General features: G+C 41.2%; 1 protein-coding gene across 1 annotated transcript; it reads left to right on the forward strand.

Moving 5' to 3' along the window:
- The first annotated feature begins 3,196 nt into the window (after window positions 1-3,196).
- On the forward strand, window positions 3,197-13,517 carry LOC118393216 (trans-Golgi network integral membrane protein 2-like). The gene is made up of 4 exons (XM_052461487.1): window positions 3,197-3,401; window positions 9,325-9,980; window positions 10,969-11,052; window positions 11,240-13,517. Exons 1-4 carry the CDS (start codon window positions 3,344-3,346, stop codon window positions 11,240-11,242), a joined length of 801 nt encoding a protein of 266 aa, XP_052317447.1. The 5' UTR covers window positions 3,197-3,343; the 3' UTR covers window positions 11,243-13,517.
- Window positions 13,518-13,579: the final 62 nt, after the last annotated feature.

Consider the following 13,579-nt stretch of genomic DNA (forward strand, 5'->3'; position numbering starts at 1 on the left):
TCCTTGTGACACGGGGCCTTGGATTATCATGCTGAAACATGAGGTGATGGCAGCGGATGAATGGCACAACAATGGGCCTCAGGATCTCATCACGGTATCTCTGTGCATTCAAATTGCCATTGATAAAATGCAATTGGGTTCGATGTCCATTGCTTATGCCTGCCTGCCCATACCATAAACCCACCACCATGGGTCACCCTGTTCACAACATTGACATCAGCAAACCGTTTGCCCACACAATGCCATACACGTGGTCTGCAGTTGTGAGGCCGATTGGACATACTGCCAAAATCCATAAAATGATGTTGGAGTCGGCTTATGGTAGAAAAATTAATATTCAATCATCCGACAACAGCTCTGGTGGCCATTTCTTAGTCAGCATGCCAATTGAACGTTTCCTGAAAACTTGAGACATTGTATAGTATGACAAAACTGCACATTTTAGAGTAGCCTTTTATTGTCCCCAGCACAAGGTGCACCTGTGTAATTATCACACTGTTTAATCAGCTTCTTGATATGCCACACCTGTCAAGTGGATGGATTATCTTGGCAAAGGAGAAATGCTCACTAACAGGGATGTAAACAAGTGTGTGCACAAAATTTGAGAGAAGCTTTGTGTGTATTAAACATTTCTGGGATCTTTTATTTCAGCTCATGAAACATGGGGCCAAGATTTCACATGTTGCGTTTTATATTTTTGTTCAGTGTATATCAAGTTTTGCAAATTCATAACATATAACACAATTTGTAGTTCGTAACACATCATACAATTTAATACATACCATACGAAATGTAAATATCATTCTAAATGGAAGGTCCCGGGTTTACGTACAGAATAATATGAAATTTGCTGAGACCAGGTTTCACAATGTTGTTGGTTCAAATCCCATAAGGAGCATTTTTTGATCCTTCAAGGTGGTTTGGTTTAAGAAATCCATTGTTTTTATTAAGTAAAGGTTTCTTATGTATTTTGTCAGCAGAGCCTAGCGGTTGGAGTGTTGGGCCAGTGAACGAAAAGTTGCTAGTTGCGTGAAATAGGACAAATATAATAATTATTTTATGGTGTCATATTAAATTACATTGGGATCCATGCCGAACTTACTGTGAACACATTCATATGCAAATGCAGAGAGATTCAGTGGGGTCTGACTACTACCATGGAGCTGTTTGTCAATTTGTGCGATAAAAAGCTCTAGATCCTCCTAGGCGCAGCAAAGTAAACATTCAAAGTAAACATTCAATATGTGCAAAAGCCTTGAGATAATCTTCCTTACGGAATCATCAATAAAATGCAACTTGTTTGAGCACACAACCTGAGATTGTGGGAGTGGTAATCATCCAAATGTTAATGAGAGGTATTTTACATCTCAGCTGGAAACGAGAGACCTGTGGATTCTTGTCATGAATGTGTCTTCATTATGGTGTTTGACATTTAGAAAGTTGGATCATCTATCTCATTCTTGAGTTACATTTGCATTCCCTTCTTTAAGGTCAAATGGGTATGAATAATACATTAAGAATGGGGTTCTTAAGCTCACAGCAAGTGATACCTATCTTCATAGAGGTGCCAGCTGAGTCTTGTCAAACTGGGGGGGAAACAATCAATTGATATCACGTTGAGAAAGCAGGGTAGAGGCAAACACACTGGAACCTTCCAGACACTTCCAACATCCTGATATCTATCGATATGGACACCAAGATAATGATAGCACAGGAAAAAGCAGGCGTGATTGTACAGAAATATTGACATATTTGACCCTATATTTGAACCCTGTATGCATGTATTACTTTAGTTGATAATCTGGTAGACTCTTTCTGTTCTGTCTGTAGACAATAACATAATTGAAATTTGAGATAAGCAGCACTCCATTTATTTTTTGCAGCCCTACCCCTCCTAGACAGCCCATGTAGAATGTGGATTACTTACTCATTCTGACTGTTATTATGGCTCATATATAACATTTTATTTGTCACATGCGCGTGAAATTACAGTGAAATGCTTACTTACAAGCCCTTAAACCAACAATGCAGTTAAATTTTTTTTTTTTTTTAAGAGATAAGAATAACAAATCATTAAAGAGCAGCAGTAAATAACAATAGCGAGGCTATATACAGGGGGTGCCGGTACAGAATCAATGTGGGGCGGCAGGGTGGCCTAGTGGTTAGAGTAACCGAAAGGTTGCAAGTTCAAATCCCCGAGCTGACAAGGTATGAAATTTGTCGTTCTACCCCTGAACAAGGCAGTTAACCCACTGTTCCTAGGCCGTCAGTGAAAATAAGAATTTGTTATTAATTAACTGACTTGCCTAGTTAAATAAAGGTTACATGAAAAAAATGAAAAGTGAAGGGTTAGCTAAAAGGGTTAGGGTTAGCTAACTTGCAAAGTAGCTAAAAAGTAGTTGGGAAAGTTGTTTGTGATGAAATTTGAACTCACAACCTTTGGGTTACTATACATTTGCGTTATACACCCACCCATCCATCCACGCTGACCAAGTAACCATCTGTCTTATGTAACATTTTATACTAAATGGAGTGTCTCGGATTTACATACAGAATAATACAAAATGCTCTGAGACCAGGTAGCATTTTGGTCTGTAAACATCTCCCATTAGACTTTAGCTGCAAACTGGCCTTTCTCCTATACAGATTGTGACAGGCTCTAGTAGCTAGCAGGCCTATGCTTATTGGAAATGTTTCACAAATGTAATATGAATCTGTATATATAGGCGTCTAAACAGACCGGTATAAATATTCTTCTAATATACACTTCTAAGACATATTGGTTTAATGTGATATTCTACGAGACTGGTGATCAACTTCAAGGTTTATCACATCATCAGTAAGCCTGTACTGATCTCTGCTGGATTCCTTTAAATATTGCAATTGGCAGACAAAACAAATCTACATTTTGGAGCGCTTGGAGTTGTGTGAACGCACATCACATTCAGTTGCATAGCCAACTTTTAATGTACAAAAATCGGATATTGGAAATCGTGAGTTTATCATCTGTTTTATTTGACAATGATTCAATCTGTGACGTAAAATCAGAGGTGTATTCATTACGTTTATTCTGTTGCAAAACGTTTCTTAGACGGAAGCAAACGGAAAGAAACGGGGCGGGATCGAGCTGAATTTGTCCAATAGAAACTGTCGTTTTACTCGCAAAACGGAACTGTTTGGACTAATGATTACACTCTTGGCTTTGGCAGACTTGAACAGTAGGAGGAAGAAGGAAGTGTTTATATCAGGATTTGAGTCATCACCTTTGAGCCAAGCATTATTGGGAACTCTTTCCGTAGTAATTTCTTATATCTGACTAGGTTTGTTTTACCTCAAAGCTACAATGAGAACAATATCTATGTTGTTTATCGTGCTGGTTTATTTGTCTGGTGGTGTCAGAGGTGAGAGTTTTTGTAAAATATTTTTAAAAGATAGCTAGCTAATTTAGCGCTCAATCTGCTAATCTTAATTTGCCTAGACCAGGTGCATGCCATACCTACTATATAACGCTACTTAAACAAATGCTTTACCTCAAGTAACGTTACAATAACTTTGAACAGTCAATCTTTGTTTTTATGTGTGTTGTGTACCGAGACTGGCTATACGTTAGATAATCGATTTGATCTGAGGGATATTGGAACATGAGACAGCTATAGTAAACTCGTACATCGCCTTGATCAGTACAATTGCCCTTATTTTAGCGCCCCCAAAACGTAATACTTCCAGATCAACTGTATTGTTAATACCATTGTAAAGCACAATTTCTCCCCTTTCCAACAGAATCAATTACATGACCTAAACTCTGCCCGTTTCTGCATAATTCAAGCAGGCAATGAGCCCCATTGGGTCTTTTTTTTAAATGTCGGGTGGGGAAGCGAAACTAATGCGTGATAGTGAAAAGAGGATATGTGTGGGAAAATTGCTTTTTTTCACTTGAGCTGTCCAATTTATCAATTTATCGCATCTAAAATGTAAATAAAACACTAAAGAGTTTATATAATGTGTCATTACATACCTAGAGTGATCTTAGAAGTAAACAGCGGCTTTGAGAATGATGATTGCATGCAAAAAATGACTCCCTTACCCCGTCACTGTCCAAATTCTTGTTTTTAAAGGATGAGAGGTGCTACACTTGGTGGAGAGAGATTGTAAGACAGAAATAGTTGCTTTATGCGTGCTGTACGTTTATTTATTTTTATTTCTCCGTTATTTTACCAGGTAAGTTGACTGAGAACACGTTCTCATTTGCAGCAACGACCTGGGGAATAGTTACAGGGGAGAGGAGAGGGATGAATGAGCCAATTGTAAACTGGGGATTATTAGGTGACCGTGGTGGTTTGAGGGCCAGATTGGGAATTTAGCCAGGACACCGGGGTTAAAACCCGAACTCTTACGATAAGTGCCATGGGATCTTTAATGACCTCAGAGAGTCAGGACACCCGTTTAACGTCCCATCCGAAAGACGGCACCCTACACAGGGCAATGTCCCCAATCACTGCCCAGGGGCATTGGGATATTTTTTTAGACCAGAGGAAAGAGTGCCTCCTACTGGCCCTCCAACACCACTTCCACATGACACGTCAAGATGTAACGGAGGGTCAGTTTTTTTCAACTTTTCTCCAATATTATAGAGCCATTACCATGTCGATCACCGCTTGAATAGATACCTAGTTCACACCCCCGATTTTGAAGTCAACACAGTCCCATTAGTTTTCTTTGTAGCCTCGTTTGAATGTTGCGGTTGCGCACATTTGTACAGAATGGGGTGAGTTTACGTTAGCTAGCTACCCCAATGACGTGGGCCAATTTACATAGCGTCTATTACATTTACATTTAAGTCATTTAGCAGACGCTCTTATCCAAAGCGACTTACAATGAATGGGTTTTAGCAAAACTAACAACTTTTTAGCGCCTTTTGACAAAACACTGGTTGGGGCCAAACAGACTGGGTTAGCTTAGGGTGCGTTCTTAAATTGACTCTGGCTATCTACTCCGATTTCAGAGAACTCTCGTCTGATGCCGTACGCCCACCAGAGGCACATGCGTTTTGCTGTATCGTTTTTGCCAGATGTCTGTATTTGCTGCACATGTGCTTCACAAGGCTTCAGAGCGTTTTGAAGCATGGGATAAAATCATTTTCGCCCTGTTCGACCAAAGCTAATAATTTGAACAGATTAGGTGAATAGGATAATAACTTTTCGTTTTTTTATTCGGCTGGCAGAGCTACCAACAGGCTGGGAAACTGAAGGGTGCATTGCAACAATTCATCTAGTTTGTTTCTATTCTTCTGTCACTCATCACTAAAGACATCAATAAATTGAACTGGTTGTTCACATATAGAGTACTGATTTCAAATCACTAGCTTGTCCTGCATGATGGCAGGCTAAATTGTGCACAGGACAGTTGTGCGTAATTCATTTCTCACACCATTCTGTTTGCTGGTTTCCTGAAAACTAGCCAACAGGGCACACTACCCAAGTGTAGTAATGATGAATTGTCTGTGTCATTCTTACCTGAGACAACTTTCTAGTCGTTCAGCCGGTCTCTTCTCTAACTACACAATAGTCATCATCATTTGGAACTGTATGGTGTCACCGCCGCCATGGGAAGTTTTTTATGATCTTGCGTTTGTACCACTGCAAAGTCATGCAGTGCACAAGTTGAAAATATTGATTGCACGCGGTACACGGAATACACAGGGTGCGGCATCCCAAATGTAGCGTTGCAGACTGCTCCATTGACAATAAATGACGCCTTGATCACACCGACAGCATCATTGCGCAAAATGGTACACAGCATCATCTGGATATGTGTGCAAAAAAAGTTCAACATTCACCTTCTACCATTTCTGTCAATGTACCTCTGGTGTACCAAAATGCAAAAACACTGTTGGGTTGATCAAGGCGTGACCTCCGCAGGAACGCAAAAAGTCGAATGCATCTGCTGGACATGAAGCTTGAGTTAGGCTGGACAATAGAACGAGTCAATATTCACCCAAAGCTGAAAAACTGAATCGAACGTTCGCAGAGCCTGTTTTGACTGGAGTGAAGCTTAGAATTCCATTTAGTCTAAAAGGCACCAAAACATGTATCCTTTTTTATTTTACCACTACAATCTGATTTTAGGATGAAACTGAAAAAATAACAACTTGTGTAGAAAGTAAAAATCTGCACCTCAATGGTGCCAAGTGTGCTTGTCTGCATAACGAGGAAGTAGGGAAAAAATTGTAACTTCTGACTATTTCTGGACTAGCGTTTGATGACAACGAGATACACTGCCCAGCCTTACATAATTAGAGAGGAGATTCTCATGATTAAAATGGTGTACAGTTAATTCAAATCTAAATATACATATTGCGACATATTTGGCAAAATGCAGACATACCTATATTTCCCTATAGTAAACAATGGGACGACCTCAGAGTAACATGAGTAATTTTTGTTGTTTACATTGTAACTATAAACAACGTGAGCAGGTCTCCATTGCCAACTATAGCAATGCTGCCATTGTTACATAGTACAACAAAATTGGATTAGAATGTTCGGAAGGCGAGTTGGTGCCACAGTGCTCAATAGAACTAATAGCAGCTGGCAGGGTCAAAAGGCCATAAAATAATGCCTGTTTTTTTTCGTGATTACTTCAAAACTACGGTAGGCAGCTGGGATATATGGTAATATTATGAAACTGGGCTCCACCGCGGATGCAATTAACTACTTTTTATTAGAAAAAAAGCATTGTTAAACATTTCATGTGTCCAGCCTACTTGAGTGTGCCAGAGCGTAGAATAACTGATTAATTTACAACACCCGTTGAATATGGCTGGTATGAGTAAACACTGGCAAAAAAAGTAATTATATTGTTGTTAGCAGCACAGTTAGTCACCAACGCTGTAGATAGCATGAACTACCTCATTTGTCGGGTGTTCTCTCATTTGTCTGGAACTAGGTAGGTAGCAAGCAAGGTAGCCAACTAACCAGTTAGCTTGTGTGCTTGACTGCTGTTGTGAGGTTAAAACCCTCGATCAACCCTACTCCTCGGCCAGAGCGTCCAGTGTGTTAAAGCAAAACACTCTGAATTTATGAATGGACAATCTGACAACACTCTGAATTTACTAACGCCCAGAGCGCACTCTGGCTCTACAGAGTGAATTTACAAACACACCCTTAGACTGTTGACATGTAAGCTATATTTCTTCTCCAATGTTTATTGAAAACATAAATACATTTGCACAACGAGCACATCTCTAAAATACATTGTTACAGTTGTTAGTTAGCAAGCTAGTGAATTTTAGCCATATTAGCTTTGACATGAAATCAGTCAAAAGAAGACATGATATCAATAACGAGCTGAAACGAGCAGTTTACGATTTCCCACATGACAGTTTCTTGTCATTCTTGCTAGTAATCTGGCCAACCAGAATAACAACAACACGCTGACTTCTGTCCGATGGAAGCGCACATGGTTTTTGTGATGTCAGCGAGCCCATCTGTAGTATCTTCTGTCCAGTGTAAATTTGTTAACAGCCCAGACACTCCTTCTGAACGTTAAAACGCATCGCTTGCGGAACGGTTTTGGAAACATTAAGGAATGTATCTTTCATATCAACAATTTTGAAAAAGCTAAAATTACTATGTTTTTTTTATATATATTTTTGTATTAGATTTATATTTTATCCCCTTTTTTCGCCCCAATTTCGATCTTGTCTCATCACTGCAAATCCCCGACGGGCTTGGGAGGCGAAGATCGAGCCATGTATCCAAACATGCCAAGCCACGCTTCTTAACACCCGCCTGCTTAACCCGGAAGCCAGCAACTCCAATGTGTCAGAGGAAACGCTGTTCAACTGACGACCAAGGTCAGCCTACAGGTGCTCGGCCCGCCACAAGGAGTCGCTAGAGCGTGGTGAGCCAGGTAAAGCCCTCCCCTAACCCGGATGACCCTGGGCCGATTGTGCACCGATCTCTATGGGACTTTGATCACGGCCGGTTGTGATACAATCCGGGAACGAACCTGGGTCTAGTGACGCCTCTAGCACTGTGATGCAGTGCATTAGACCGCTGCGCCACTCAGGAGGCCCCTTTTTATAGGGTTTTGTTCCCACACTGGCCATATGTTACAGTGCTTGTTTACCGTGGACAGACTGAAGGCGGTGGCTGAATCCCAAATCACCCTCTCCCCTCCATTTGCACATTCACTCAGGCATCTGAGAATGCTGAGGGAGCGGAAATTATTGAGGGTGCAAGGACTAATTAGCCCCTCCGGTATGAACTTTGACTGAGCCTGCAATGCTGCCGGCTTCTTAGTAAAGTGGAATCCCACGAGTTTGCGCAACTTGATGCAAAATAATGGAGACGTCGTGCCTAATTATGACACATGCATTTGTTTACGTCTGAGGTCGAGACTTGACAAGTAAAAGATAAATACCTCCCAAATTAAATGTTACTGAGGTTTACATTTTGTAAAACGACAGGATATTTGTTCATTTGAGTTTCATGCTCGTTTTATTATTTAAAAGTGGAACATGAATTGCATCATTTAAGTCACGAGTGTGTCGTGGGTTTATTGATCCCCTGCCATTCTCTGGAAGTTACCCTCAGTTTCATCAGCAACAGGTGACAACAGAGGGCCCTCTGAGAGACTTGCTTGGGGCAAGGTAGTATAGTCTGCGATTCACAAGAGGTGCTCACCTGTACTATCTAGTGTGCTCCGAACACCTGTGTGTAAGCGTAACTGGGGAGGAAGTGTAGTTTGTCAACTGGAGGCACACGCAGTTTGTGGATCTGTACAAAACTGCTACATGAAGTGTATTTTAAAAAAAAAAAATTTTTGAAAGTATCTTTCTCGCTGATATGAAAGATAAGGGGCATATCAGCATATGTTTCGCAAGTGGTGATTTTTTTAAACGTTTCTAAACGTTAAAACACAGTGTCTAAATTGTAGTTCAAAAACAGGCAACCGTGGGCAACGCTAACTGCTGAAAACCCTGCGGAGAAGTGTTTTTGAAAGCTAGATTTGCTAGTGTCCTAATGTTATACTGAACTGGCTATTTAATCTGATCAAATAATTGTTGAATGGCAGGAGCTAGCTAAAAATCAGACACTATATGGCCAGTGCCACATTAGTTTTTTAAATTCACATTTTGGTTTAAACACACTGTACTCTGCTGCAGATTTCTTCCTCATATGTATTCGGGTGTGGGGTCGCTCCAGGTCTTACTATAAATAAGTGCTGCGGTCAGTTTAGTTTTCACTAAAGCAGTCCAGCAAATGTTTTTCAAAACATTTGAAATCAGCTCAGTGTTCATTTAATTTTTTTAATCTATAGGTCCTCTTCAAGGAGACTCAAAGGATCTGTTACCAAATTCTCTACCTGTAGGCGATATGCCAGCACAGGACATGTCAGCACCAGGAGTATCTACTGGAAATAAACCAGAAGCAGGAGTATCTACTGGAAATAAACCAGAAGCAGGAGTATCTACTGGAAATAAACCAGAAGCAGGAGTATCTACTGGAAATAAACCAGAAGCAGGAGTATCTGCTGAAAATAAACCAGAAGCAGGAGTATCTACTGAGAAGGAAATGACACTGGCACCAGGAGCCTCTCCTGAAAAGGAAACGACACTGGCACCAGGAGCCTCTCCTGAAAAGGAAACGACACTGGCACCAGGAGCCTCTCCTGAAAAGGAAACGACATCGGCACCAGTAGACCCAGCTGGAAAGGAAACGGCACCAGTAGACCTGGCTGGAAAGGAAACGGCACCAGTAGACCCGGCTGGAAAGGAAACGGCACCAGTAGACCCGGCTGGAAAGGAAACGGCACCAGTAGACCCGGCTGGAAAGGAAACGGCACCAGTAGACCCGGCTGGAAAGGAAACCCACGGCACACGTGATGAGGCAGAGAGCAGTCACTTCTTTGCTTATCTTGTGTGTTCAGCTGTGTTGGTGGCAGTGCTCTACATTAGCTACCACAACAAGCGGAAGGTACTTGGCTAATATCGATTTACACATTACAGCTTTTGATTCTTGGTCATAATGAGCGTCTGAGATTCTATATAAAATACATTCATTAATATACTGAACCAAAATATAAACGCAACCTGTAAAGTGTTGGTCCCATGTTTCATGAGCTGAAATAAGATACCCAAGAAATGTTCCATATGCACAAAACACATTTCTCTCAAATGTTGTGCACAAATTTGTATACATCCCAGTTAGTGAGCTTTTCTCCTTTGCCAAGATAATACATCCATCTGACAGGTGTGGCATATCAAGAAGCTTATTAAACAGCACGATAATTAGACAGGTGCACCTTGTGCTGGGGACAATAAAAGGCCACTCTAAAATATGCAGTGTTGTCACACAACACAATGCCACAGATGTCTCCATTTTGAGGGAGCTCGCAATTGGCATGCTGACTGCAGGAATGTCCACCAGAGCTGTTGCCAGAGAATTTAATGTTTATTTCTCTACCATAAGCCGCCATACGTCCACTCGGCCTCACAACCACAGACCATGTGTAACCAGCCCAGGACCTCCACATCCAGCTCCTTCACCTGCAGGATTATCTGAGACCAGCCACCTGCAGCTGATAAACCTGAAGTGTTTCTGTCTGTAATAATGCCCTTTTGTGGGGAAAAACTCATTCTGATTGGCTGGGCCTGACTCCCGAGTGAGTGGGCCAATGGCTGCTCCCCTGTCCAGTCATGTAAAATCCATAGATTAGGGCCTAATTCATGCATTTCAATTTACTGATTTCCTTACATGAACTGTAACTCAGTCAAATCTCGGAAATTGTTGCATGTTGCGTTTTTATATTTTTCTTCAGTATATGAATTAGTCCATAAAAAGATACCTCCAGAACAAGCACATCCAAGACACTAGTGATATGAATGTGTTAGCTAAAAACATGTAAGAGAACAGTCAATTAAACAAGTTGTGACATAGGCCTATTATTGTCTGTTTTTGTCAGATCATTGCCTATTGCGTCGAGGGAAAGAGGTCGAGATCGGGACGTCGGCCCAAAGGCGCAGAGTACACCAAGCTGGAACAGAATGTAAGTATGAAAAATATGGATTCCATAGTCAATTCAATCCCTTTTTATTGTTTTATTTATTGCTCTGTCCATACATGGAGGGTTCTGAATAAAGATATGACGCTCCCTATGTGTGTTGTAGGGTTTCAGAAGCAGATTGTAGGTTATTTCCCTGTCTGGCACTAATTTTGTTTATTTTCTTATTCAGTAGTGAAGAATGTCATGAAGTCATTGCCAGAAAACTGTGGATATGGGTGTTAAGATGAAATAAGGCACCAAACTGATTCCTGGGGAAAGAAGACTTGCTTGGTTTAATAAAAAAAAAAAGGGTATTACTTAATAGATGTTTGTCTTTGGATGCTTATTGCATGACTATGCAGAGGATACTGTTGCTGAGAAAGATGAGCATGCTTGTGTTTGCACTCCTGTGTTATTGTGGTACTTTGGGGCGTCCTTTGTGTTCTCAGTCAGTCCATAATACCTTGATGTACTGACTCAGGATGATTTTGTTTGTCACAGAAGAAGTTGTATTGTGAGGATTCCAACTGGTCCCCTAGTGTTTGCAAGTACTATTGGACAGTAGTTGGACACCTGCTATGACGACTACAATGTTGGCCAGATGAATGTAATTGTACTTCTTGTATGTTTTGGAGTGTTGTATTTTCTTTTTAGCTTGATCCCTTCTGAGATGGCAGAGGAAAGGGACGTTTTAGTTGCGTTGTGTTGGTTGGAGTAGAGTAAGTGGAAAAACAGTGAAGGTGATTGTGTGACTGATAATGCATGTGGATGAATGATACTGAAGTTAACCTAGGCCTAAGTTCCAAATATATTAGAGCAGGGGTGTCAAAAGCATTATTTTTACGAGGTTCGGAAGGCCACACACAATGTGTTATTTCCTAGCTGTCTGAATTAGAGCTCTGCTACCTGACCCAAGCCTGATGGGCCCTAACATTATACATTGGTTAGAGCCTGGTAGGCCTGTTTTTACCCCCATCAATAACTAGGGTACGGTCGGGGCTCGGGTATAACTAAATTGATCAGTAACATGTTGAAGCTGAGCCATTTGCTTGTGCTTTTCTGCTCCGTACAGTCATATCTAAGATCATAACATGGTGCCAGAAGTGCTTCAAATATAACAGGAGAGCTTATTTCACAAATAATGTTCCTTGAGTTTTGTAGAAGTTTAGAGTGACAAAAAGTAGCTAAAAGCCAATGTATGGTTAATCTGGCAGCTGAATTGGCCGTAGAGCATTTAATGCGATGCGGTCTCTGCAGAAGTCAGGGCATTCATATCTTGAGGAGCAGAGCAAGGAAGTGCGTTTGTGTTTATACGGGATGTATCGCCCCCACCTACCATCAACCAATCATGTCAATGTGGAGTGGTACGGAGCTCCCAGCATTGTTACATGCGGCGGAGGCTCTGTACAGAGGGTGTGATGCAGCTCTTGCGGAGGCCGCATCGCCTCCCAGATTTTGTATCCATGCGGAGGGCTCCCTATAGCTCTGCATTGACATGATTGATCAACGGCTTTAACACTTCTCGCATGTCTCGTCATTGAGCAGAGCAGCCCAACGGAGCCGTTGCTATGGTTACACAGACTGAGCCGCTATTAGCATAGTGCATGCAGAGCGTGCTGCTAGCGCGAGACGGACAGAGAGGAGCAGCTAATGGATTTACTAAGTGAGGAAGTTCGGGCAGGGCTGGGCCTTTAAATTTGGCAGAAGTAATTGGGCCTGGGTAGGCTAGTGCTAAAATTCATGCACGTGCAGGGCATTATGTAATTTATGTTCTTTCTAAAGAGGGACATTTATTTAACCAGGCAAGTCAGTTTATGAACAAATTCTTATTTACAATGACTGCCTACCCCAGCCAAAACCCGGACTATGCTGGGCCAATTGTGCGCAGCCCTATGGGACTCCCAATCACGGCCAGATGTGATTCAGTCTGGATTTGAACCAGGGACTGTAGTGATGCCTCTTGCACTGAGGTGCAATGCCTTAGACCGCTGCGCCACTCAGGACCCAAAAATAGCTGATCTGTCCCAAACTTTTCATGGTCTCATCAAAGCTGTCCTTTGAGGACTTTAGGTAGGGTAGACATTTTGGCAAAATTAAGAGTATTGATTAACATTCCGAGGAATGTAGAAGATAAAAATATTATCCAATTGAAGAATATCTAAGACTGAGCCAGTGTATATTTCTCTCCTGTGGCTGCGTCCTAAATGATCACTATATTTCTACCCAGGGCCTTGTCTCAGAGAGATCTTTCTGTACAATGTGCTTTTCAATAGTCAATAGTTGAGTATATGGCAAATGGAAGTAGTCATTTTGCACAGATCCTTTTTGTATGCTGGACCAATTTAAGCTAAATTGGATTAGAAATTACATTTTATACTATACTTGCCGTGGTTTGGTCACTGTCACAACAATGCAAATGTTTTTCTTTTTTGGTGGGAGTTGAAATGAATAAAATGTATTTAACAATTCATTGTCCTTTGAATTTATTTTTTGTAAATTTTCTACCCGTGGACACTTCTTACATTTGATG

The sequence above is a fragment of the Oncorhynchus keta genome, chromosome 14 (genome assembly GCF_023373465.1).
Source record: "Oncorhynchus keta strain PuntledgeMale-10-30-2019 chromosome 14, Oket_V2, whole genome shotgun sequence".
Classification (NCBI taxonomy): domain Eukaryota; kingdom Metazoa; phylum Chordata; class Actinopteri; order Salmoniformes; family Salmonidae; genus Oncorhynchus; species Oncorhynchus keta.

What these genes read in the sequence shown, in the direction of transcription:
- LOC118393216 (XM_052461487.1), top strand. Translation starts at nt 3,344, where the DNA reads ATGAGAACAATATCTATGTTGTTTATCGTGCTGGTTTATTTGTCTGGT. An exon ending in TTTGTCTGGTGGTGTCAGAG is followed by an intron (nt 3,402 to 9,324) that starts GTGAGAGTTTTT and finishes TTTAATCTATAG; the next exon opens with GTCCTCTTCAAGGAGACTCA. An exon ending in GCTACCACAACAAGCGGAAG is followed by an intron (nt 9,981 to 10,968) that starts GTACTTGGCTAA and finishes TGTTTTTGTCAG; the next exon opens with ATCATTGCCTATTGCGTCGA.